At 47.2% G+C, this 27,681-nt stretch overlaps 1 protein-coding gene across 1 annotated transcript; it reads left to right on the forward strand.

The window, feature by feature from the left end:
• The first annotated feature begins 429 nt into the window (after positions 1-429).
• Positions 430-27,681, forward strand: ADGRE2 (adhesion G protein-coupled receptor E2). Its single transcript, XM_053897237.1, has 18 exons — positions 430-506; positions 4,070-4,123; positions 4,396-4,515; positions 6,708-6,863; positions 8,188-8,334; positions 9,025-9,071; positions 9,217-9,294; positions 9,679-9,856; positions 12,743-12,850; positions 13,015-13,235; positions 13,427-13,606; positions 14,164-14,361; positions 14,643-14,878; positions 23,164-23,230; positions 23,508-23,599; positions 24,850-25,018; positions 25,104-25,214; positions 27,033-27,681. Exons 1-18 carry the CDS (start codon positions 476-478, stop codon positions 27,138-27,140), a joined length of 2,301 nt encoding a protein of 766 aa, XP_053753212.1. The 5' UTR covers positions 430-475; the 3' UTR covers positions 27,141-27,681.

Here is a 27,681-nt window from a genome sequence, read left to right on the forward strand (position 1 = left end):
TTCCCGTCAATCTCCATTTGTTTCAGAATAAGAACTTAAAAATAAAGAAGTACACAAGTAGATAATAAATAGATTACAAAGTCTGTTCACTCTCAACCACAGTCCTCAGAGGGGCCAAAAAAGCCAGGAGAATGATTCTTCATAATTGGGAGGTCTTCCTAGATCAAAAAGATATAAAAACCGTCAAAGAGGCTTTCAGCACAAATACTGGAAATGCTAAGCAAATACTTAAAAATGGAAGTGTGAGTTTCAGAGATGGTCATCACAGGGAAATATGAGGGGCGGGGTGTGGGAAACAGCAGACTGCTGTTTCATCTAAGTTCATCCAATGATGAGCTTTCTATCTGAAGTCAGACTTGAAACAGGAAGTCTTTTTAGCACACACACACACACACACACACACACACACACACACACACACACACACCAAGACTGGGCAGCATCCTCCGTGGTTGGGCTTGCTGATATCTTCACCATGAGAAACGGGCATCTAAGTTTGCTGCCGGGTAGGTAGAATTATAACAGTGGGGACAGGCCACGAAAGCTATCAGAGAACTCTATCCAGGCCGAGAATTTTCTCTGTTCCTTGCTTTATTCCTGGGTTTTGCTCTGTTTCTGATTTTTGCACTATCTTTGTAGGGGAGAGCGGGCAAGAAATTTTAAGAATGGTACTAGCTCAATTATATTAATGTCTCAAAGAAGAAATTTGGTGAAACTTATTTCTAGGCCAGACTGGGGGACTTATCAGAGCTTTCTCATTTTACAGCCTGTATTACACCAGGTTCTCTAGATAGGGGTGCCTGGGTGGCTCAGTCGGTTGAGTGTCCGACTTCGGCTCAGGTCATGACCTCACAGTATGTGAGTTCGAGCCCCGCGTCGGGCTCTGGGCTGACAGCTCAGAGCCTGGAGCCTGCTTCGGATTCTGTGTCTCCCTCTCTCTCTGCCCCTCCCCCGTTCATGCTCTGTCTCTGTCTCAAAAATATATAAACGTTAAAAAATAATTAAAAAATAAAAGAAATTAGTTTATGAGATTTTTGAGGTTGGAAAGTCCAAAATCTGTAGGGCAGGTGGGAAACCTAGGGATGTTTCCAGAGATGTTGATGTTATATCTCAACTCCAAAGTCAGTCTGGAAAAAGAATTCGCTCTTCCTGGTGGGGGGTGGTCAGCCTTTTTTTCTCGTAAGGTCTTCAACCGATGAGGCCCACCCAGATTATGAAGAGTAATCTGCTTTATTTTTATTTTATTTTATTTTTAAATATAATTTATTGTCAAGTTAGCTAACATACAGGGTATACAGTGTGCTCTTGGCTTCAGGAGTAGATTCCTATGATTCATCGCTTACATACAACACCCAGTGCTCATCCCAAGTGCCCTCCTCGATGCCCATCACCCATTTTCCTTCCCTCCCACCCCCCATTAACCCTCAGTTTGTTCTCTGTATTTAAGAGTCTCTTATGTTTGCCTCCCTCTCTGTTTGTAACTATTTTTCCCCTTCCCTTCTCCCTCTTAAGTTTCTCAAGATCCACATGAGTGAAAACATATGATATCTGTCTTTCTCTGACTGATTTCATTCAGCATAATACCCTCCAGTTCCATCCACATTGCTGCAAATGGCCAGATTTCACTCTTTCTCATTGCCAAGTAGGATTCCATCATAGATATAAACCACAACTTCTTTATCCATTCACCAGTTGGTGGACATTTAGGCTCTTGCCATAGTTTGGCTATTGTTGAAAGTGCTGCTATAAACATTGGGTACATGTGCTCCTATGAATCAGCACTCCTGTATCCTTTGGGTAAATTCTAGTTGTGCTATTGCTGGGTTGTAGGGTGATTCTATTTTTAATTTTTTGAGGAACCTCCAGAATGGCTGCACCAGTTTGCATTCCCACCAACAGTGCAAGAGGGTTCCCGTTTCTCCACATCCTCACCAACACCTGTTGTTGCCTGAGTTGTTAATTTTAGCCACTGCAACCCATGTGAGGTGGTATCTCAGTGTGGTTTTGATTTGTATTTCCCTGATGAGGGGTGACGTTGAGCATTTTTTTGTGTGTCGATTGGCCATCTGGATGTCTTCTTTGGAAGAGTGTCTTTTTATGTCTTCTGCCTATTTCTTCACTGGGTTATTTGCTTTTAGGGTGTTGAACTTGGTAAGTTCTTTATAGATTTTGGATACTAACCCTTTATCCAATATGTCATTTGCAAATATCTTCTCCCATTTTGTTGGTTGCCTTTTAGTTTTGCTGATTGTTTCTTCATTGTGGTGAAGCTTTTTTTTTTTTTTTTTTTTTTTATCTTGATGAGGTCCCAATAGTTCATTTTTCTTTTATTTCCCTTTCCTTCTGAGACGTGTTGAGTAAGAAGTTGCTGTGGCTGAGGTCCAAGAGGTTGTTGCCTGTTTTCTCCTCTAGGGTTTTGATGGTTTTCAGTCTCACATTTAGGTCTTTCATCCATTTTGAGTTTATTTTTGTGTCTGGTGTGAGAAAGTGGTCCAGGTTCGTTTTTCAGCATGTCGCTGTCCGGTTTTCCCAGCACCACTTGCTGAAGAGACTGTCTTTTTTCCATTGGATACTCTTTCCTGTGTCGTCAAAGATTAGTTGGCCATACATTTGTGGGTTCAGTTCTGGGTTCTCTATTCAATTCCATTGGTCTATGTGTCTGTTTTTGTGCCAGGACCATACTGTCTTGATGATTACAGCTTTGTAGTACAGGCTAAAGTCCTGGATTGTGATGCCTCAAGCTTTGGTTTTCTTTTTTCAACATTACTTTGGCTCTTTGGGGTCTTTTGTGGTCCCATACAAATTTTAGGATTGTTCTAGCTCTGAGAAGAATGCTGGTGCAATTTTGATTGGGATTGCATTGAATGTGTAGATTGTTTTGGGTAATATTGACATTTTAACAATATTTGTTCTTCCAACCCATGAGCATGGAATGTTTTTCCATTTCTTTGTGTCTTCAATTTCTTTCATAAGTATCCAGCATACAGATCTTTTACCTTTTTGGCTAGGTTTATTCCTAGGTATTTTATGGTTCTTGGTGCAATTGTAAATGGGATTGATTCCTTGATTTCCCTTTCTGTTGCTTCATTATTGGTGTATAGGAATGCAACCGATTTCCGTACATTGATTTTATGTCCCTCGACTTTGCAGAATTCCTGTATCAGCTCTAGCAGGTTTTTTTTGGTGGAATCTTTCGAGTTTTCCATGTAGAGTATCATGTCATCTGCGAAAAGTGAGAGTTTGACTTCTTCTTTGCCAAGAGAGTAATCTGCTTTAATCAGAGTCTACTGATTTCACTGTTAATCTCATTAAAAACCAAACAAAACACTATCATAGCAGCATCATGCCTCCCGTGAATGGAAGGACAGACTCTAACAGGTGACCCAGTGATTACCTATAGGGTAGATTCCTTCGCACCTGCAGCCGTTTTCATTCCACAAAGCCTGTCCAGTGACCCATCGCTCCTGGTACTGCACCTGGAGAGGCCTCTTAACCAGGAGATGGTGGCTCTACCTGACGGTGCCCTTAGTTGTCACTCCTCACCTGTCATCAGCTCCCCCCCTCTCTTGACTCCAGGGCTCCCTGCCCTGCTGATACTGCTGTGAGCTAGGGCTCAGACTTGGGGCTGTCTGACGCCCAAACCCACGTTCTTCTCGTGTGCCCCAAAACATGTATGTCAAAGAGGGGACAGTGACCCTGGGAGAGAAATCCTCAGGGTAGATTTCTGCCATTGCCAGAGAACTAAGAACCTGGCCAATGTGAGGACTTTGTGCTTCAAGATTCACTCCCTCCACCGGGAAAGGTTGGAATTTCTACCTTGTGTCCCTGACGTCACCTGTGTATATTCTGTCCCCTCACCTATAGCACTGAGGCTCCACAAGGTCTATGTCTGTTAGTGATGGACTCCTTGGGGAGTCCAGGGAGACGGAAGGAAAGGGACTGGTCCTCAAAACTTCGTAAGTTACAAGAGCCTTGGGAGAGCCATGGACCGTAGCATCAGAACCACCTCCCGGGAACAATGACCATGTGGACAAGGGTTGAAACTGCATCTCTGTTTTTTCTGCCCCAGGTCTCTTGACACAGCTGCTGTTGCCATTGGGAGCAGCTGCCCAGAAGACTAGTGGTGAGTCTGCCCAGCCAGCCCCATGGGTAACATACACGGGTCTGGGTCCCCTCACCGACAAGCGGGCAAAGGGGGCATATTCTTCAAGTGAGGCTCTGGTCTTCTGGAGATAAGAGAAACCGTTTCTACCTCCACAAATGTCCAGAGTTTTCTGTGTTTTCTTCTTCCAAGCCTCTCTTCCTCTGCTCCTCACCCCCAGCTGGCGGCTGGCTCCCTCCATTCCTTGAAGCTTCTGACTGTGGTCTCTGTCCTCTCACCCTTTGCACCCACAGACTGTGCACGGTGGTGCCCTCTGAACTCCAGATGTGTCAACGCCACGGCCTGTCGCTGCTCTCCGGGGTTCACATCTTCATCCGGGGACATCTTCACCAACCGCTTGGAGAATTGTGATGGTACAGGGGCCTGGCTATTGCCGTTATTACTATGATCGTGCTCGTTGCACAAGGAAAGGGGAGAAAGAATGGAAGCAACGGGAGGAAAGAAACACAGGACTTGAAAGCCCAGGCTCTCCTCCTGGCGTGAGCTCACCGGGAACTCCCGACCCCTCAAAGTCATGGTTTCCCATCTCACTGTTCACAGCAGACCCATGAGGAAGCAGAGCTACTTGGTTTTTCAAATGATCAAATTTGGGGGGTGCTTGGTTAGCTTAGTCGGTTAAGCACCTGACTCTTGATCTCAGCTCCGGTCATGATCTCAGTTTTTGAGGTTGAGCCCCTCGTCAGGCACTGCACAGACAGCACAGAGTCTGTTTGGAATTCTCTCTTTCTCCCTCTTTCTCTGCCCCTCCCTCCCTCACGTGCCTGCCCGCTCTCTCTCTCTCAAAAATATGTAAACTTTAAATGATCAAATTTGGGCTTAGGGAGATTGAGGAACTTGTCCCAAAGTCCCACAATTAGTAATATTATGTGAATGTTACGATAAAAATGAAGAGAAAGGAAATTATCCCCATTTTACACCGAGAAATACTCTTCATGTACCGAAATAGACTTAGATGCGTATTTTTTAAAAACGAAGGAAAATATTCCTAGCATGTTTGAAAAGGTAAAAGAAAAAAAAAAATCTAATATTTCCCAGCAGTCCGTGTGGTACCCTTATGGGCGATTCTCTTGGTTTTCGTTGTTTTACATTTTCTTTGTCTTCCAAACGTCCGTGTGTCATTTAATATTTGGGGGAAAGTGAATTTCATCACGGAAAAAAAAGGTGGTATGACTCCTGCCCAGCCGCCCTCTCCCGATGCCCTGAGAGGCGCCCCTCGCGGACCCCCTGCACGTCTGTGCGCGCGTCTCACAGAGACTCCGGCCCGGGGGAGCGCGGCCAGGGGGCCTGCGGCTGGTGCGGCTGGACCCCCGCTCCCTTCTGGGAGCACGTTTGCGGGTTGAGAGTTTCTCCTCGTCGTGTCTTCCCCTCCCGCGCGCCTCATTACCACCCGCTGGACCCCACCCCATCCCACGACCCCGGAGACGGGTATCCAGCCATCGCCCCCATCTGAGAAGACAGGAGGGCGGTCCCATGGCCCAGACCGGGCCGTGCCTCTTCCCGCCTGCTGTCCCGTCCTGGGGCTGATGCCCACAGCCTGGGCCCGGGGCCTCGGAAAGAAGTCCTCGAGTTCGGGTAGGAGACTCTGCTCTGGGGGAGACCAGCTGCCAGACCCCCACTCAGCACGAGGTCATGAGCCCTTGCAGGCTCTGAAAGTCTCTGGTCCCCCGATGGGAGTGTCCGGGACCCAACGTTCTGCCCCTGCCCTTTGATTCACCTGATCAAGTTGTTGAGGTCGTGGATAGCTGACGGTGTCCAGCCTTGCTCTGTGGGTCCCCGAGCTACTCCGAGGGGCCAGGGTCGTGGCCATCTTTCCTCTCACGTTTAGAGGACAGGAAGAGCTAGGAGGCCAGGAACCCACCTTGCAATAACTCAGCTGTGAGCAACTTCTTGGTGCTTCCTCATTTCGTATCTGCGATAGGCTCTGATAAGGGTCACTTCCTCCAGGGTTGGGGGTAGTAAGACTCTTCCAGAGACACCCTGGGGCATCTTGAAAACTCCTGACACCAGAGATGGGGGAGTGGGGGATGGGCCCTGTGAGGTGTACTTGGGCCACTGTGAGTAATGGGAGGTGAAAGCTGTCAACGGCAGGGGCCTTTAGCCTCAGGTGTGAGTGGCGAGTGTCACCCAGCCACGACTCCCCCCACTGTCAGCATTGAGAGTGGCCTCCAGTGCCACTGTCCCTCTGACCGGAGCCCACCCCCAGCCTCCCGATGGTGCAAACGGTCTCAGAGGGGAGGGTCTGGAGCCCAAGTCAGGGCCTCCATCTGGCCCACGAGGCCCGCAGAGGGGGATGCAGACCTCCTTCTAGCCCCCGTCACGACACAGCAGAGTGTATGGATCTAGGTGCCGACAGGCCCGGCCGGAGAGCAGAGGTGAGCAGATCAGTCTGCAGGCTTTCTGGAGCGGCTGGCTCCAGCTCGGTCCGACGAACTGTGAGCTGAGTTCTCTCTGGGCCCCCACGGCAGAGGAGGGCTGGCGGCCAGGGCCTCTGCCCTGTGGGAACTCACTCTTTTGGCTGGTGACCCTTTGTCCTCTTGTGTTCCAGACATCGATGAGTGTAGGCCACCCTTGGCAGTGTCCTGTGGAAAATTTGCAGACTGCCAGAACACAGAGGGGAGCTTCTACTGCGAATGCAGCCCCGGATACCAGCTTGCTTCTGGGGCGAAAGCGTTCAGGAATGAGAGTGAGAACACGTGTCAAGGCAAGAACCACCCCGCACCTTCCGTCTCCCCGTCTACGAGGTTTGGGGTCACTAGTCTCACTTTCTCCACAGAACGTCCTACCTGGTCTCCTATGCCTTTCCAAACTCCAGGGCTCAAGGTACATCACACGCTCACAGCATGTGTGTTCCAACACAATATCCTCCTTCTTCACCGTCATCAAAGGCTGCCGGGAAGAGTCCTTCCTCCCCTGGAGCCCACATGCGCTTGGCCACACTGGGAGCCCTCCCAGACCCCCGGGTCATGAGAAACATGGGGGAGGGAGGCTTGAGGAGGGAGGAGCCCATCTTCCCCGGCTGGCCCTGGCCCTGGCCAGCAGCCCTGCCTGGAGAAGACACCTCCTGGCTTCCTGGCTTGGGTTTTTGTTCCGCTCAGCCTCCATCTGTTTTCCCGTGCAAGGCTCTGCCTGATTCTCCCCAAGAATTTCAACGTATGGACAAACATCTGGGCCACCATGCTTCGCCCAGAGGATGCCTCCATGTGAATTAGAAAAGGCACCCCCGCTCGCTGAGGAGGAGACGGCGGGGGACTTCTAGATGCTTCTATCCCAGGAAACAGCTGCAGGCAGGCCTCCAACACCCTCTCCTTCCCCCTGCAGGCGTGGACAAATGTCAGCTGAAACCCAGACTCTGTAAAGGCCGCAGCATCTGCATCAACACCCAGGGCAACTACACCTGCAGGTGCCCACCCGGCTTGGAGCTCAACCTGAGCGACCCGAACGTGTGCTCAGGTAGAGGCCCCGGAAGACTGTGAGGCTGTGCCAGAGCTGGGGCGGGGCCCAGGCAGACCCCGCAGCCCACGGAGGAGGGAGAAGAGCCTTGGGTTCCTGAAACACCAGGGCTTTGCTCTGCCCAAGGATCTGCCTCCCCAGATGGCCCACCACAGAGCAGGGAGGTAGCAGGGCCTTCCGGGCCTCGGGTTCCCTTGCGGAGCCCCTGGCCTCTGTGAGCATCCCCTGGTCTCGCCCCTTCTTCACCTGCCTCTTGGGAGCAGGGGGAGGGTGTCGCTTCCAGTTCCTGGAAAGGGAGCCTGGGCCAGAGCTGGGGAGGGAGTAGCTGAGAGTCCTTGGAAAGAAAGTCTGGTCCCCATGACTCAGTTTCCCCCCTGGTTTCACAGCCTGTAAACCGGGGACCATGGTCCCTGCCTCGCCCATCTTGCAGGGAGGCCATCATAAGGTGCACTGAGATTGAGGTTGAAGGTCACCAGGGGGCAGCACGTGCAATAACAGCAGGGTCCCTGATGCCAGGCAGTGAGAGGTGGGTGCCACCAGTGGAGGGGACCCTGACCTTCTGGCTTTGTCCTCAGATGTGAATGAATGTACCTCGGGGCAAAACCCGTGCCACACCACCACCCACTGCCTCAACAACATTGGGAGCTATGAGTGCCGCTGCCTCCCTGGCTGGAAGCCCATTCCTGGGTCCCCCGATGGCCCAAACAACACCGTCTGTGAAGGTCCAGAGCTCAGATGCCACATCTTAGAGACCCACACTCAGAACAGCTGATTGCACGCGTATTCAGTGGCACCCATACCACCCAAGCAGAATGAATGCTGGCGGTGCCCTGCTGTGCCAACCGTTAATTCTCTTGAGGCTCGATGGGAAAAGATCTGGGTGGGGGCGGGGATCCTGGGGAAGGAGCCGGGGTACTGAGGAGCAGGCTCCTTGGAGACCCCAGGCGACAGCTAATTACCAACTGGGACAAAGGTGTTTCAATAGTTCACAACCTGCACATCTGTACAGGGCTCACGTGCTATGTGTCAGGCCTCCCCACACTTCCCATAACTCCTGCATCACCAGGATGTGGGGTCGGCAGGGGACGTCACCTCCAGCCAAGGTGGGAGGTACTAATATGAGGAAAGGGGGCGGGACACAGAAGGAGAAGGGCCTGAGTCCCATCTTTGTGTCCCCAGATGTGGACGAGTGCAGCTCCTGGCCGCCTGTGTGCCACAACTCCACCGTCTGCATCAACACCATGGGCTCATACAGGTGCCGCTGCCGCCGTGGCTGGGAGCTCAAACCCGGATTCCAGAATAAGCAAACGGACACCACCTGTCAAGGTACCTGGTCTGACCTGACCCCAGCCGCCATCCCAACACACACAGACACTCTCACACCTAATAAATGGCTGTTTTATTGCCTGCAGAGATGTCCTTCCCTGCCTGGACCGAACCCCCTGGAATCAAGAGCCAGGTGGGTGGCCCCAGCAGGGACCAGGAGGCAGGAATCCCTCTGTGCCGCCCGCCTAATTCCCCCAATTTCCCCAAGCTCCCCCCACCCCCCACCCCAACACACATACGCGAGGCTCTCTGACCCGCCCCTTCTCCTCTCTTCCCAGGGACTCTCCCACTTCTTTAAAAGAGTCCAAGTTCTGCGCAGAGACTTCAAGCCGGCCTTGGCTCAGGACACCATCGAGGTAAGAGCACAACTCAGGAGAAGAAAGAGAACCTGGGCATCCCATAGAGGCCTGGGAGGAGGCCGCCCCATCACCATGACAGCTTCTCTGAGACCCCACGGAGGGTGGGAGAGCAGACACGCCAGTATTCACACTGCTGGGCACCCACCTGCACCCACAAATGACTTTTCTTCTTGCTGTTTCTGGACATTGGGCTTTATGTCATTCTTGGCATTTGTGAACAGGGTTGACCATGAGCGCTGGATTCCAGGGGCAAAGACCCAGGGAATCAGCCCCAGTACCACATTTATGTACCAATCAGTTTGTAGGGGCTGTTCTCCGGGGCTGAGTGGGCAGGGTCTTCGTGGCTCGCTGGCTCCATTCACTCATCCCCCCCACCCCCAGGAACTCATACGGGGGGTGGATGAGTTGTTGCAGACCCCGGAAGACTTGGAGGTGCTGCCCCGCTCAGAGCAGCACCGTGTGGCCATGAACCTGCTCGCTGGCCTGGAGGACGTCCTGAGAAACATAAGCCAGGCCCTGCCCAGTGGGACATTGACCTTCAGTGCGTTTGCAGGCACAGGCAAGTACTGGGATCTGCCCCCGGCTCCCGCCCTGCCCTGCCCCACCTGTTTATCCCCCAACCTCACTGGAGCCAGTGACCATGCTTGTATCTCAGTGTTACCCTCCCTAAACCAATTAAAAGGTTGAAAAGAAACGAATAAAACTGTAAATCGTATACATTTTCATTGTAATATACATTATCAGCAGAGGAAATCATTCTAATGAAGAATTTAAGATACAAAATGGAAACATCTTCAAAAGAAGACAATTTATTAAATTTTTCAGAATGTAAATTTTGTATTATTTGATATTTAAGTTCATCACCATTTTATTACTTAATTTTAGTTTTTAAGGTTTATTTACTTTTGGGAGCGAGAGAGACAGAGCTGGAGCGGGGGAGGGGCAGAGAGAGAGGGAGACACAGAATCTGAAGCAGGCTCCAGGCTCTGAGCTGTCAGCACAGAGCCTGACATGGGGCTCGAACTCACTGACCACCTTTTGTGTAGCCATTCATTCCCTGTTGGACATTTGGGTTGACACCTTTTGACTATTTTGAATAGCGTTACTATGAATATTTCTGGATGAGTTTTTGCTTGAATAACTGTTTTCGGCTCAATGTATATAGACGTAGGGGTGGAATTTCTCAGCAATATGGTAACTCTGTGTTCCATTTTTTGAGGAATGACCAAACTAGTCTTCCAAAATGGCAGTGCCATTTTACATCCCCATTGGTAACACACAATGGTTCCAATATCCATATTCTCAGCCACACTTGGTGCTTACATTTTGTTTTCTAATAGCAACTTCAGTGTATGTCAGGGAATATCTCATTGTGGGTTTGATTTGCATTTCCCAAATGACTAATGATATTTAATACCTTTTCACATGATTGTTGAATATTTGTATATAATATATATATATATATGAACTTATATACTTTTTTTTTGGAGACATCTATGCAAGTCCTTTGCCTATTTTTAAATCAGGTTGTTTGGCTTTTGGTTGTTGAGTTGGGAGAGTTCTTTATGTGCTCTAATGGTAGACTCTATGAGACATGTGATTTGCTAATTTTTTCTCCCATTCCACAGATTATCTTTTTACTTTTTTTTTTTACTTTTTTTTTTTTTTAACATTTATTTATTTTTGAGACAGAGAGAGACAGAGCATGAACAGGGGAGGGGCAGAGAGAGAGGGAGACACAGAATCTGAAACAAGCTCCAGGCTCTGAGCTGTCAGCACAGAGCCCGACGCGGGGCTCGAACTCACGGACTGTGAGATCGTAACCTGAGCCGAAGTCGGACGCTTAACCGACCGAGCCACCCAGGCGCCCCAATTGTCTTTTTACTTTAATGAACAGATGCTTCTGTCGGATGAAATCCGTTTTCTCTACTTTCTCTTTTTTTGCGTGTGCACTGGTGTCTTATCTAAGAATCCATTGCCAAATCCAAGGTTGTGAAGATTTACACCTGTGTTTCCTTCTGACGGTTCTAGTTTTAGCTCACAAATGTAGGTCTTTGTCCCATTTTGAGCTAATTTTTGTGTGTTGTGTGAGGTAGGGTCCCTTCTAACTGCGAGTGAAGATCCAGATGTGCAAGCACCATTTGCTGAAGAGACTTTTCTTTTTCCATTGACTAGTCTTGGCATCCCTTGTTGAAGAAAATCAGTTGGCCACAGATGTATGGGTTTATTTCTGGACTTTCAGTTTTATTTTATAGGTCTGTATGTCTATCTTTGTGCTAGTACCCTACTGTTCTGATTACTATAGATTAGTAGTAAGTTTTGAAATCAGGAGGTGTAAGTACTCCAATTTTTTTTTCATTTTCAAGATTATTTTGTGTATTAGGGCTCCTTGCAATGTCCTATGAATGTTAGGATGCACTGTTCCATTTCTGAAAAAAAAAGGTGGAATTTTGGTATGGGTTGCATTGAATCTGTAGCTCTCTTGGGAAATATTGCCATCTTAACAATATTATGCCTTTTATTTTTTTATTATTTTAAAAGATATTTATTTATTTTGAGAGAGAGAGAATGAGAGAAAGAAAGAGATGATGAGACAGAGAGAGACAGAGAGAGAGGGAGAGAGAGAAAGGGAGAGAAAGAGAGAGAATCACAAGCAGGCTCCACAACTCAGCACAGAGCCCAATGTGGGTTTCAACCTCACAAACTGTGAGATCACCATCTGAGCTAATATCAAGATGTTCAACTGACTGAGCCACTAAGGTGCCCCAATATTAAGCCTTTTAATCCACTAACATAGAATGTTTTCCTAGTTATTCAGGGTCTTTCATTTACTTCAAAAAATATTTTTGTACTTTTCCCTGATAAAAGTCTTGAACCTCCTTGGGTAAATTTATTCCTAATATTTTGTTGAAGATTCTTTTACATCCATGTTCATAAGAAATATTGGTCTATTGTTTTCTTTAATGGCTTTATCTGTTTGTTTGTTTTTAAATCAGAGTGATGTTGGCTTCATAACATTATTTAAGTAGTATTCCTTCCTCTTCCATTTTTGGATGAGTTCATAAAGGATTCTTGTTAATTCTTACTTAAATGGTTGGCAGAATTCACCGGTAAAGCCATCTGGTCGAGGCTTTTCATTTTGGGGAATTTTTGATTACTGATTTGTTCTTTTTGCCTGTTATAGGTCTGTTTGGACTTTAGTTATTTTTCAGTTACTTTTGTAGTTTGTGTGTCTCTAGGAATTTGTTAATTTCATCGAGGTTATCCAATTTGTGTAAAGTTGCTCATAGAATTTTCTTACAATCCTTTATAAATTCAGTGTGTGTGTGTGTGTGTGTGTGTGTGTGTATGTATGTATGTAAACACATATAAATGATAGTATTATTACAACCTCTACAGCCACAAATACTATCCTAACTCCCTTAATAACTCTGACATCTCATAGACCTGTCCCTGAAGGTGCAAGAACAAGGAGACAGAAATGTCACCTTGAGTCTGAACCAGGCAAAGATGCTGCTGAGCTTGGATGAGGTGCATGGATCTAGTGACTCAGGTAACGGCCGAGATGGGAGGTCACAAGACGCCCAAGGATGTGACAAACGGGGACCTGAAGCTTACGGGGTGGTAGGGGGCAGAGTGGGGCCACAAAGGGTCCATCTGAGGAAGAAGGGGCCCTGGTGGGCACCCCGAGGTATCCACATTGGCCTTGTCCTTCAGGTCCTTCTGTGGTGGGCCTCGTCTCCACTCCAGGGATGGGCAAGTTACTGGTCGAGGCGCCCCTGGTCCTGGACCCTAAGCAGCAGGCAGTTCTGCGTGAACGCAAGGAATGGCTGGGAGAGGTCTCCCCTGTCCTGCTCTCAGATGTCGTCTCTGCCTTTGTGAGCAACAAGGACACCCAGAACCTCAGCTCCCCTGTCACCTTCATCATCTCCCACCGCGTGAGTCCTGGTGGAATGGGTCTGTGGCTGGGCAAGGAACTGGTCTGGGTCCGGGGCTCAGCCTCACTGTCGAGATCACCCTTTGTGTCCTGGGGGCCTCCTCCATGGGCGCCTCCTTCCCCCAGGAAAGCCCTTTGCAAACCAGCTTTGGATAAGAGTCTCCAGCTCCCACCGATGCTCTCTTCCTACAGTTGGTGACGCCCGGGCCAACGCAGAAGGCGTTCTGTGTCTTCTGGGAGCACAGTCAGGATGGAGGCGGTCATTGGTCCACCACGGGCTGCGAGATGGTGGACACCAGAGACGCCAGCACCACCTGCCAGTGCTCCCACCTCAGCAGCTTTGCCGTCCTCATGGCCCACAGCCACGTGCAGGTGAGATCCCTGAGAGAGGCTGCTTTCCAAGTCTATCGCTCTCGAACATGTTTCCCCACATGTAGGAGCTTAAAGAAACATAAATTTATGTCTCGTGGTTTCTGTGGGACGAGAATCGGGCGTAGCGTAGCTGAGTTGCCTGCTCTGGGTCTTACAAGGTTGAGACCATTGAGTCAGCCAAAGCTGCATTCTTGTCGGAGGCTTGGGGTCCTCCTGTGAGCTCCCTGGTTGCTGGCAGAATTCTGTTCCTTGCAGTTGTAGGACTGGGGTTCCACTTTCTTTCCAGCTGCGAGCAGGGGACCCTGCTCAGCTCCTAGGGGCTACCTGCATTCCTTCTCTCTAGGCCCCACACAGTGTATCAACATTTCTCTCCAGAGGCCAGCAGGAGAAGCTCCCTCACCTCAAACGCCCTCAAACTTTGAATCCTTTTCTCTAGGAAGAGCCTAGAGCTTTGAGAGCTCACTGATTAGGCCAGGCCCACACAGGGTGATGAAATTCCACTTGAAGTCAACTGATATAGGACCTGTGACTGTGATGTCCTTTTTGCTGGGTCCCAGGAGGAGGATCTTGTGATGGTTGTCATCACCTACGTGGGGCTGGGCCTCTCTCTGCTGTGCCTCCTCCTGGCAGCCCTCACCTTCCTCCTGTGCAAAGCCATCCAGAACACCAGCACCTCGCTCCACCTGCAGCTCTCGATCTGCCTCTTCCTGGCCCACCTGCTTTTCCTCACGGCCATCAACCAGACCAAGATCAAGGTACTGACACTGTCACAGAGGACCCCCTGCCCTGAGCCACGGGACGCTCAGTTCGTGGAGCCCTGCTGCACTGATACCTTAACACAATATCGTTGGGTGACAGGGAGGCTGGAGGGGTAAATAGCCTATTTCATGTTGACTGATGAAACAGAAGACAATCCTCTCTCAACAACTCGACCCTATATATATATGAGTTCTCCCCGCTGGAAGGTATGGGAGGGGTCCTGGGGCCACCCTCCTCCCTGACAGTCCCTCCTGGTGACTCCTTCCTCCTCCCCCAGCTGCTGTGCACCATCATCGCGGGGGCCTTACACTATCTCTACCTGGCCTCCTTCACCTGGATGCTGTTGGAGGGTCTACACCTCTTCCTCACGGCACGCAACCTGACGGTGGTCAACTACTCCAGTGTGAGCAGGTTCATGAAGAGACTCATGTTCCCTGTGGGCTATGGAGTCCCGGCTCTAATCGTGGCCATTTCTGCTGCATCCAGACCTTCCCTTTATGGAACACTCACCAGGTAAGTGCAAATTCCCACTACCCCTATCTTCTCCAGCAGGATCATGGCCACCACCAGAACGAGAGGAGTATTTTTTATTATGCCCAAGCAGAACACAGAGAAGACATGCTAAGTAATCACCCTTAGGACATCTTTCTGGTGGGAAGTTATAAGTTAAGCAGAATGTCTTTAAATTTCTGTCCTTTGAATAGCAAGACTGAAATCAAGAGACGCGCTTAGGGCATCATTAAAAAAATAGAATCTACTTCTCTCTCCAAATCCTTTAAGATGTTCCAGTTTTTTAAAAATTTGGAGTTATAGAGCTGATTTATGTAATCAAGTAATAGATTTTTATATCACGGTTAAGATGTACAAGGTACTTACTTTATGCCATGAATTTTTCTAGCCATTTTTGTATGCATTAACTCGGTGAATACTCACACTAAAACTATGAAGTAGGCAGAGCCATTTGCCCCGTATTACAGGTGAGTAAACCGAGCCACACGTAATCTCATTAAATGCCCCAAGGGGAATGGCTAATCAGTGGCAGAACTAGGATTCAAATCCAGCGAGTCGAGCTTTAGAGTTTGTACTCTGACATTTCCACCGTTAATGCTTGGTTTCACGTTTTTACATTTTTCTGGAAGTATATTTCACATACCCTAAAACTGACTCTTGGAAAGTGTACAGATTAGTGTTTTTTAGAATGATCATAGAGTTATGTATGCGTCACCAGGACATGCGGACATGACTGGAACACCTTCAACCCCCTAGAAGAAACCTCACACACAATAACATTCCCTCCTCAGTCCTGTTACCCTCTTCTACCCCAGCCCCCTGGGCCACCACTAATCTACCTTCTGTCTCTAGGGATCTGCCTTTTCTGGAAATTTGACTTAAGTGAAATCATACCTGTGGTCTCTTGCGACTGGATTCTTTCACTTCGTAGGATGCTTTCAAGGCTCATCCATGTTGTAGCAAGTATCATGACTTCATTCCTTGTGGTTCCTTGCTGCTGCTGGTGGTGTTTTGTAAATAATATTCCATTATACAGATATACTGCATTTTTTCAATCTATCATTTGAGAGGCTCTTGGATTGTTTCCATTTTTTTTTTTTAAAAGGAGGCTTCATGCCCAGAGCAGGGCTTGAACTCACGACCCTGAAATCAAGACCTGAGCTGAGGTCAAGAGTCGGACGCTTAGCCAACTGAGCCACTCAGGCGCCCCAGGTTGTTTCCATTTTTGCCATTATGAGTGATGCTGCTATAAATATACATGTGTAAGTTTTGGTGTCAACATATGTTTTCTTTTGTTTTGGATATATATCCATTTGTGGAACTGCAGGATCACCTTGCAGATCTATGTTTAGCACTTTGACAAACTGTCATCTGTTTCTCCAAGTGTCTGCCCCAGTTTCTGTTCACACAAGCCACATGTGAGGGTTCTAACTGCTCTGCATTGTCATTGGCCCTGGGTCTGGAGTTCTCACTCGTCCAGCAAGAGAGTGGATGCAGGATTAAAATGCGAGAGAGGCTAATGTCCGGGAGGAGACAAGAGCCCCAGGCAAGGGTCCTTGCTCTGTTTTTATTAGGATCAGAAGGCTTACAGGCATGATGGACGTGCACAAAGAAATGAAACTGTGAACATTACCTCATGGGCGTGAGGAAAAGGGGGTTTTGAAGATATGCGGTGGTAGGGGTTGGGTCAATACAACACAAAGTCCTGGAGCCAAGCAGGTGGTTGTTTACAGCAGACATGAAACGCCACATCTGTTTACCTAAACTTGCCTAGGGCACAAGAAAGAAAGAACATGCTACCTCAGGGTCAACGAGGCATGTTTCTTTTGCTAATTAGCTCCATTCTGGGCAACTTCGCCTTACTGAGGTCTATAGCCCTGTTTACCTGTTTACCTATTTGGGTCCTTCCTTTCTTGGAAAGCAGCTTTCTGCTATTGTACTAAGTTGGGAGGCATTTCCACCCTGAATACCTAATCTTGTTTACCTAATCTTGGATGCATTCATCCTCTGGCTTTCTATTTCCTTATGCCTTGTTAACCCATCGGTGCAAGCTCAGGGATTCTTAAGCTTATTCCCCACACTCTGCCTCATCAACACTTATTTTCTGCATTTTTAATATTAGCCTTCTGCATGAGTTTTAAGTGTTCTTTCATTGTGGTTCAGACTTGCAATTCCCCAATAACTAGTGATGCTGAGTGGCTTTTCACGTGTTTATTGACCATTTGCATATCTTCTTTGGAGGAACACCTTTTCAAACCTTTTGTCCATTTAAAAAAAACATTTTTTTTAAAGCTTATTTTTATTTTTGAGACAGAGAAAGACAGAGCATGAATGGGGGAGGGTCAGAGAGAGGGAGACACAGAATCTGAAGCAGGCTCCAGGCTCTGAGCTGTCAACACAGAGCCCGACGCGGGGCTCGAACTCACGGACTGTGAGATCATGACCTGAGCCGAAGTCGGATGCTTAACCGACAGAGCCACCCAGGTGCCCCACCTTTTGTCCATTTTTAAATTCGGTTATTTGTCATCTTGCTGAGTTTTTGAGTTCTTAGTATATTCCGGATGGTAGTGCCTCATCAATTTGTGATTTGCAGATATTTTCTACCTCTCCATGTCTTTTCACTTTCTTGCAAAGTGAAAAGTTTAAAGCAGAGAAGTTTTTTAATTTTGATGAAGTCCACTTAGTTTTTCTTTTGTTGTGCTTAGGATTTTTGTGCTTTTTGTGCTTAGGATTTTGTATCTAAAAAACCATTGTGCAACCTAATATCCCTACCTTCCTTTCCTCCTCCTTTTTATTATTGCTGTCATAAAAATTATATCTTTGTACCTTACAAGCCCATTGACACAGTTTTAAAAGTATTGCTTTGCGTGGTTATCTTTTAACACAGGAGAAGAAAAGGATTACAAACAAAAATATACTTCAGTGTCTTTCGTAATACCCACATAGTTACTTTTATTGGTGCTCTTTATTTCTTTGTTTGGATTGAAGTTACTCTCTAGTCTCCTTTCATATCAGCCTGACTTATTTAGGGTTTCTTGTGACCAATTAGCAAACAAGAATGATCTTATTTTTATCTTGAAATGCCTTCATTTCTTCATTTCTCAAGGAGAATTTAGCTGGATACAGAAGTCTTGGTTGACCATCATTTTTTTTTTTTTTTTGATACCTTGAAGATGATATTCCACTGCCTTCTCCATGATCTCAGGCAAGAAGTCACTTGTTAATCTTATTGAGGGTCCCTTGTACATGAAAAATCAACTTTCTCCTGCCACTTTAAAGATTTTGTCTTTGCCTTTTTTCAATAGGTCTATGATGCGTTTCAGTGCGGATCTCTTTGAATTTATTCCACTTGTAGTTCCTTGAGCTTCACCTTTGGGAAGTTTTTAGCCATTCATTCTTTAAGTATTTTTCTGCCCTTTTTGCTTTGTCTTCTGGGATTCCAACTGTGTATGTGTTGGAGCACTTGTCCTATGCCATAAATCTCTTGAGGTTCTGTTCATTTTTCTTCATCCTATTTTCTTTCTGTTCCTCAGACTGCGTAGTTTCTGTTGATGTATATTCAAATTTATTTATTTTTTTTCTTTTACCAGCTCAAATCTGTTGTTGAGCCCTTCTGGTGAATTTCTCACTTCAGTTTTTGTATTTCTCAACTCTAGAGTTTCTATTTGGTTCCATACAGAATATCTCTTGCTTTATTCATATCCCTTATTTGGTGAAACATTGTTGTCCTACTTTTCTTTCATTTTTCAGAAATGGTTTTGTGTTTTTAATATATTTGTAATAACTGATGTAAAGACTTTATCTACAAGATTCGAAGTCTGTGCCTTCTCAGAGATGCTTTCTTTTGACTGATTTTTTTCCTCTGTGTATGTTGCACATTTTCCTGTTTCTTTGGGTATATTATACTTTTTTGTGAAAACTCAATATTTTAGATAATATATTGTAATCCTGCTGTTTCAGTTTCCTCCACCCTTCAAGATATGTTGTTATTTCTGGTTTGTTGGTGTCTTTGTTTGTTTGTTTAGTGACTTTCCTGGATTAATTCTGTAGATTGGCCATTCCTTGCAGTGTGTGTTCCCTGAGTTCTCTGCTAGCTTTTTTAAAGTTCTTATTTTTGTTTTTAATCATGGGTTCCTAGGGTGTTGGTCGCACCTGGGTCAGTTTATTTAGTGGCCACCAACTGTTTGTTCCGGAAGATTTCCTTAAATGCTTTGCCTATATACTTTGCATTCTTCTAAAAAGGTATCTGTGTGAGAAGACCGCACCTTCAAACTTCAGGAAGTTTACATAACAGTCTTAGCTTTCACTTTCTGATTGCACAAAGCCTCAAGGTCAGACAGAGGTCAGAGACTAGTGCTTTCTTTTCTCCCCATGCCTTTTTTGAGTGGAGCCATACCCTTATGCATCCTCAGATTTGCAGGAATATTTCAGAGATTTTCAAAAATTTTCATCGTCCTTGAGTGGTCCAGTATTTCCTTTTAAATTCCCGGACAAGTTCTTTTTTTTTTTTTTTTTTTTTTAAATGTTTATTTATTTTTGAGACAGAGAGAGACAGAGCATGAACGGGGGAGGGTCAGAGAGAGAGGGAGACACAGAATCCGAAACAGGCTCCAGGCTCCAAGCGGTCAGCACAGAGCCCGACGCGGGGCTCGAACTCACGGACCGCGAGATCATGACCTGAGCTGAAGTCGACTGCTTAACCGACTGAGCCACCCAGGCGCCCCCCGGACAAGTTCTTTTGATCCCACCTGAAATCACAGACTTAGGCAGCTGGGAATGGGGCCATAATTTGTTATTGTATTGATAATGCCCCAGAGTCAGCTCTCCTCTCCCCCATGATTTCTCAGTCGAATCAAATAGGCACCAAATTTAGAGAATAAAGAGTTAGGAAACTACAGAGTTAGAAAAAAACTTGGTTGTGTTCTGGGGGTGATGATGATGTGTTTTACGGAGCTTCCAAAATAGTCAGATCTCTCTGCTGTCTTCAACGTTGTCAACTTCTGGCTGCTGCACCACTAAGCTGGGGAGAGACAGAACTGAGATAGCTCTGAGTTAAAACATCCCAGACTCCTTTCTCCCCACAATCTTATTGAGGTTCAGTAGTGTCTCTTGGTTAGACTATTTTTCAACTTGTTCTGTGGTGCTGGGTAGTTGCCACAGTTCCAAAGTGGTTGGTTTTAGTTGTTTTGCTTGTATCTTTGCTGTTTTAGAAGGAGAGCAAGTTCATCAAGGTCCTTACTCCTCCACTCAGGAGGTCAGTTCCCAGAACATGCACTATTAACCACAACGTGCTGCTAAAACGTATGCTCACCTGATTCACCTGAGCTGTCTCCAGGTGTCTTTCTTGGACACTGTAGTTCTTTCTTGCTTACATTCTTTTTCGTCTATACTTCAGTTGTCCTGAAATGGCCTAGCAAACTGTCCATTGCTCTTTTCATTTAAAAAATTTTTTTTCATGCTTTTTAAAGTTTATTTTTGAGACAGAGAGGGACAGAGCACGAGTGGGGAAGGGACAGAGAAAGAGGGAGACGTGGAATCCGAAGCAGGCTCCGGGCTCTGAGCTGTCAGCACAGAGCCCAATGTGGGGCTCGAACTCATGGACCATGAGATCAAGACCTGAGCCGGAGTTGGTTGCTTACCCAACTGAGCCACCCAGGTGCACCTGTCCACTGTTCTGAAATGCCCTGCTCACTCTCTACTTTACCCTAATGTAGGATCAAAAGTGAATTCTGTCACTATCAGTAAAATCTTCAGCAATAGGCCTAAGCTCTCTATGCATTAATTACCAATGTGTGGTCATAAGAGAATATCTGTTTTGTGCTGGGGTTAAAATTAAATCAAATAACTCACCAACAAAAGACAAATAGCTCAAGTTAAAAATGGACAAAATAGGGGCCCTTGGCTGGCTCCGTTGGAAAAGCATGCGACTCTTGATCTTGAGGTCATGAATTCAAGCCCCCATGGGGGGCTATAGAGATTATTTGAATAAACAAATGAACTCAAAAGTGGACAAAATATTTTAATAGACATTTCTCCAAAGATAGGTAAATGGCCAATAAGTACACGAAAAGATGCTCACTAGCCTTAGTCATCAGGAAAATGCAAGTCAGAAACTGTAAATGAGATATTACTTTATACCTATTAGTTGAAATGGTTAAAAAAAAGACAATAAACACTACTTTCCAGGATGTGGAAAATTCGGAACACTCCTACATTGCTGGTTGGAATGTAAATGGTGCGGTCACTTTGGAACACAGTTTGACAGTTTCTCACAGGGTTAAATATAGAGCTACCACGACCAACCAACACCACTCCTGGGTACATACCCCAAACAAATGAAAACATAGGTTCACACACGGGGCGTCTCAGTGGCTCATTTGGTTAAGCAGGTCAGGTCGTCATCTCCCGCTTTGTGAGGTTGAGCCTTGTGTTGGGCTCTGTGCTGACAGCAGAGGGCCTGCTTGGGATTCTTTCTCTCTCTCTCTCTCTCTCAAAAAAAATAAACTTAAAAAAATCAACCTTGTACGAGACGCCTGGGTGGCTCAGTCGGTTAAGCCTCCGACTTCAGCTCAGGTCATGATCTCACGGCTCGTGAGTTCAAGCCCCGCGTCGGGCTCTGTGCTGACGGCTCAGAGCCCGGAGCCTGCTTCCGATTCTGTGTCTCCCTCTCTCTCTCTCTGCCCCTCCCCCGCTCGTGCTCCGTCTCTCTCTCTCTGTCTCTCAAAAGCAAATAAATGTAAAAAACCCCACCAAACCCTTGTACACGAATGCTCATAACAGCAGTATTCAAAATTGGAGACAACTGAAAACAACCGAATGCCCCTCAACTGACGAATGGATAGGCCACGTATGATCTGACCACACACAGAATATCATTTAGCCGTGAGAAAAAGAATGAGACATATTGTTTTCAGCCATAAATATGTGCTGTGATGTGAACGGACTTTGAAAACACGGCGCTGAATGAAAGAATTCAGTCACGAAAGGCCACATATCGCATGATACTATTTATGTAAAGTGTTCACAGTAGGCAAATCCATTAGGTGAGAAGGCAGATTAACAGTGCCCTGGGGCTCCGGTGGGAGTGGAGTAGGAACACAGTGACTGCTTCTGTGCATGAAATGTCTTTTTTTTAAACGATTTTGGCTGAAGTCCTCACGCTTTATTTTTTACTTATTTTTAAAAAAAATGTGTATTTATTTTTGACAGAGAGAGAGAGCAAAAGCAGGGCGGAGGGCGGAGAGAGAGGGGGACAGAGGATCTGAAGCCGGGGCTCAGCCTCACAAGCCTGGAGGTCACGACCTGAGCCGAAGTCAGACGCTCAGCCCATTGAGCCACCCAGGCGCCCCGGGAACGAAATTTCTCTTAAGGAGTCGCAAATGTCCTCGAGTCAGATTTTGGTGCTGGTCGCACAACTCTGCGAGTATTCTAAGGATCACTGAACTGTGTGGTTTAAATGGGTGAATTTTATGGTATGTAAAAGATATCTCCATAAAGCCATGAAAAACAAAATTAAAATAAGTTGATGGGTTTTGCAGCAGGATGAAAAAAAATTAGATTGAACAGTGCAAGAAAGGCCCCTAAAACCATGTTAGGGATGGCTCACACGACTCTCCCGAACTGTTAACATGTTTGTGGGCCTCTCCCTTGCTCCAACACTGTTTATCTCAGTAACATCATTCCCCATTAATATCTCAGCTAAGGGGTGCCTCGATGGCTCAGTTGAGTGTCTGACTCCTGGTTTCGTCTTAGGTCACGACCCTGGGGTGGTGGGATTGAGCCCCAAATTGGGCTCTGTGCTGAGCGCAGAACCTGCTTAAGATTCTCTCTCTCTCTCTCTCTCTCTCTCTCTCTCTCTCTCTCTCTCTCTCTCTCTCTCTCTCCTTCCACACCTCTCCCTTGCTTGTGCTCTATCTAAAACAAAACAAAACAAAACAAAACAAAACAAAACAACAGAAAAAAAAAACAACTCAACTAAACATATAATTTCCTTAGGGAATCTTCCTTCACCATCCAAATCCCTCAGATTCCAAACTAAGCATGACATCCAATGCTACATTCTTATAGCTGCACATTTTTATTGTTACAGTATGTTTAATTATGTGTCTCCTACTCCACGTGAGATTTGTGGGTCTTAAGACTGTTTACTTTCTTTGCCAATGACAGAGCCTGTCACGGAAGAGTCAGTATTTGTTGATGAATGAATGAATGAATGAATGAACGAATTTATATAATTGTTCTACATTCCTCAGGATGAATGCATTTTTTACTCTCTCTCTCTTGCTCAGCTGCTGGCTCCATCCAGCAAAGATGTTTATATGGAGCTTCCTGGGACCAGTCTGTGTCATTATCTCTGTGAGTGATGATGTCAGAGCATCCTTAATGCTCAGCTGAGGGTCATTAGAAGAGCAGAATTATAAGGGGGGGGGCGGTGACAGGGGCAGGAATGTCCCTGGATTGTCATTTTTTTTTGGGGGGGGGTTTGGTTTTCTAAGACTGCTCCTAAAACTATGAGCTCTAACACGGTTACTTAATATGAAAACGACTTAAATGTGGGATTGATGTGGGGCAGGCTGGGAGACAGATACCCGACTGAAATTGTACTCAATAAACCTTCTGTGGTTTCCCGAAGGTCAATTTAGTGTTGTTTTTCATGACCCTCTGGATTTTGCAAAGCAAGCTGTCTTCCCTCAACAGCGACGTATCCACCCTCCAGAACACAAGGTAAGGTGGAGGAGAGAGTGACAACCCCACGGGCATAGGTGGTCCAAAGGGCAAAGCCGTGTGCCTCGGTGGTCCTTAGTGTTTCTTCTGAGGGGACCCAGAGTAAAGAGGTGTAGTTGACCTTCTCAGTCAGAAGAGCTGGCACTCTGGCCGAAATGTTCTGTCCATTTCTAGCCCCAGCTTGTTGCTTCCCTCAGCAACAGGAAGAATTGACCTTGGTCACTAAACATTCTTTGGACTTTTGCCAGGGAATCCTAGGACGAAGGTGCAGGGAACATTTATGTTCCCACGAAGCACTTAGAAAAGCCTGTGGCTGTTTCCACAGCCCAGCCTCCACTTGCTGCCCCGCTCAGTGCAGGCTCCTTCTCACCCTTATTCCCGTCCTTTCTCCGGAGAAAATCCTAGCCAGTGTCGAATCTTCTGGGAGGCGAGGGCAATCCTTTGTTCCAGCGACCTTTGTGCAGATTTAATGCTATTTCTTCCACGTTCCTACCGTTATCCTTTCCAAATGAAAAGAGAAATCTTGCCTTTTTTTTTTAAAATTTTTTTTTTAACGTTTTATTTATTTTTGAGACAGGGAGAGACAGAGCATGAACAGGGGAGGGTCAGAGAGAGGGAGACACAGAATCGGAAACAGGCTCCAGGCTCCGAGCTGTCAGCACAGAGCCCGACGCGGGGCTTGAACTCACGGACCGCGAGATCATGACCTGAGCCGAAGTCGGCCGCTTAACCGACTGAGCCACCCAGGCGCCCCTGTTGTTTTTTTTCAAGTTTATTTATTTATTTTGAGAGAGAGAGAGAGAGAGAAAGAATCCCAAGCAGGCTCCACACTCACAGTGTGGGGCTCGAACTCACAAACCACGAGATCACGACCTGAGCTTAAGTCAGCCACTCAATGGGGTCACCCAGGTGCCCTTTGCCTTTGTTATTTTTAATGCTCAGGTCCCAGCACAGAGCCTCCTCGGTGGTGTTGGTTGAATGAATTTCAGGATCTCCAGGGAGCACCGTAAAACTTTTGAAACTTACATTGTGAGGTATCCCTATCCTCCTCAATGCAAATCAAGACACTCTCCTGGTCCCAAGTGGTATTTTGGCTGTGGGGAATCACTGACAGTAAAGATCAGAGCCGATCACAAGTCAGTCTGAGAACTCGTCACCGACAGGGGGTGACGCAGCCTCCGTGGGGCGGGGAGGAGAATGGCTTGCGTTGCTCCCGGTGCATCACGAGCCTCGTCTCTCCTCCTACCCAGGATGCTGACATTCAAAACGACGGCTCAGCTCCTCATCCTGGGCTGCACGTGGTGTCTGGGCGTCCTGCAGGTGGGGCCAGCTGCCCGCGTCATGGCTTACCTCTTCACCATCATCAACAGCCTGCAGGGAGCGTTCATCTTCCTGGTGTACTGCCTCCTCAGCCAGCAGGTACCACGGTCCGGCCCCCGTCCGGGACTCTTCCTGTCCCCGCCCCGCCCAGTGAGCTGACCCAGAGCGTGCTTCGCCCCTGCAGGTCCGGGAGCAGTACGGGAAATGGTTCAGAGGGGTCAGGAAAGCCAAAGCCGAGCCTGAGAATTACACGCTGTCCAGCAGGGCCGTGTCTGATGCCTCCACCCCCAACACGGTAGGATCGCCTTCTGCTCCCACAGCCCTTCCCTAACTGATCCGCTTGAGGGCTGTCCTTGTCCAAGTATAGTGCTTGGTCACACTGAACAACTTTACACGCAGCGGATAGATGACGCTCTAGGGTGGTTCCCCCTGGGTTTGCGTTTGACTCATGGACTATTACCCACGGTCTGTTGGAAAGGTTTGTTTAAGACTATATGTTGTTCTTAGTCCTCAGGGAACCGTGTTCCTCTTAACTCTTACACACCAACACTCTTATTACACACCTGCCGTGTGGCAGGCATGGCTACCCAAGCAAACAAGAATCAATGATCTGAAGGGGTGATGCGCGTTCTCGTCAGAGCTCCATTATCCTTATCCTTTTTCTCTACACCCACCCGTATCGCACAGTCACTGAGCAGAAAAGGCAAAGGCCCAGAAAGGCAACCATGGGGAAGGTTGGTGTGCGTATTTATGAATTAAACAGAAAGAAGTGTTGGCTGGCATTTTGGACTTTCTCACCAGACCGCCTGGTATTTTCCGCACCCTCTACCCACTGCGGAGCCAGGAAGGAACAACAGCAATGGCGTAGGATAATTCGTGGCGATGGCTACCAAGAGCCAACACCTACTGGTTTAGACTTAACCAAGTTCTTTTAAAAAAGTTTTTAAGTGCTTATTTACTTTTGAGAGAGAGACAGAGACAGAGCGTGAGCAGGGCAGGGACAGAGAGGGAGACGCAGGATCCGAAGCAGGCTCCAGGCTCCGAGCTGTCAGCACAGAGCCCGACGCGGGGCTCGAACTCGCGAACCGTGAGATCATGACCTCAGCCGAAGTCGGACGCCCAACCCCTTAACCAAGTTCTTTTCCTATGTTTTCTCACCTCTTCCACTTTCTGTGAAATCCCTTGGGTCTTCCTTCCCATCTAAAGGAGCCCCCTATGCTGCCAGGAAGTCCTTCTGTGTTTCTCTCTTTACCTTGTTCACCCAACCTCCACTACCACTGGTTCTGCCCCCGAATCTTCTGTCTCTTCCCTCTTTTGCAGGAAATGTTCTCACCACCTGTTTCACAGGGAAAATCAGAGCCCTCACGATGACACCTTGTGAACTCCATGCCGTTGGCTATTCCAACCAAACATCCTCGTGCATCCTTTTCACATCCCCGTATCATGGATGCGGTCTCTCTCCTGCTCAGTAGAGACTGCTTCCACTTGCTCTTTGGATCCCATCGTCATGCCTTATCAGTTATCTTTAAGTTACTGTTCACACGTTCTCCCTCTCTCCTTCCCCTTCCCTCTGTTACCATCTGGGAATATTCCTCCCATAGTCAAGCAAACATGTTTGGTTCTCTTCTATCTTAAAAAACAGGTACCACTGGGGTGCCTGGGTGGCACAATCGGTTGAGCGTCCGACTTCAGCTCAGGCCATGATCTCACAGTTTGTGGGTTCGAGCCCCGTGTCGGGTTCTGTGCTGACAGCTCGGAGCCCGGAGCCTGCCTCGGATTCTGTGTCTCCCTCGCTCTCTGTCCCTCCCCTGCTCGTGCCCTACCTCTCTCTGTCTCTCAAAAATAAATAAAAATGTTAAAAAAAAAATTAAAAGCATGTACTACTTACCTTTTTTTAGCCACAGATTAAGAGCTGACTTTTCTCTCTGTCTCCATTTCCTTGCCTTAAACTCACTCTCTCAACCTAGCAAATATGGTTTCTTTTCCCCGTCATGCCCTGAAACAAACATCTTTTAGACCCACAATGATCTCCATGGCCCTACGTTTTCTCAGAAACTTGTGACACTGATTCTCAGTCCTTTCTCATGAAACACTCCATCCTTATCCCCTCTAGATTCTACTCACATGCCCTTCTCTCTCTATGAGAGAGAGACAGAGCGCGAGCAGAGGAGGGACAGAGAGACAGGGAGACACAGAATTGGAAACAGGCTCCAGGCTCTGAAACATCAGCACAGAGCCTGATGCGGGGCTCGAACTTGTGAACCGTGAGATCATGACCTGTGCTGAAGTCATTCACCTAACCAACTGAGCCACCCAGGCGCCCCTTCACTGTGCCTCTTTGGAACAAAGGCTTTGCATATATTTCCTCTCCTTGAAACACTCTTTTGTTTTCCTTGACACAAAACTATGGAAGCCCTGAGATCTTAGCTCATGTGTCTATTCCTCTGAGAAGCCTTCTCTTCTCACTCAGATTAGGTCAGATTTTCTTGTTTTCCACTCTCATAGCCCCTAGGCTTTTCCTGCCGAGCATTTGTCAGAGTCATTTTACTCTTGGTGTTTGCTCTTTGATTAGTGTCTGTCCTCCCTCTAGATTTCAGCCCCAGCAGGCACCGTGTTGGTTTTCTCCCTAATGTATCCCCAACATTTCACACAGCGTCAGGCATACAGAAATGCTCCGCACATAATTGCTGTGTGGCTGATTAAATTAAATTAAATGAACACACCACAGCTGCAGAAGGGGCAGGAACTTGCTTGTTCGTCAA

The sequence above is a fragment of the Panthera pardus genome, unplaced genomic scaffold (genome assembly GCF_024362965.1).
Source record: "Panthera pardus isolate Hobbes unplaced genomic scaffold, ASM2436296v1 HiC_scaffold_8, whole genome shotgun sequence".
In the NCBI taxonomy this organism is placed as follows: Eukaryota; Metazoa; Chordata; class Mammalia; order Carnivora; family Felidae; genus Panthera; species Panthera pardus.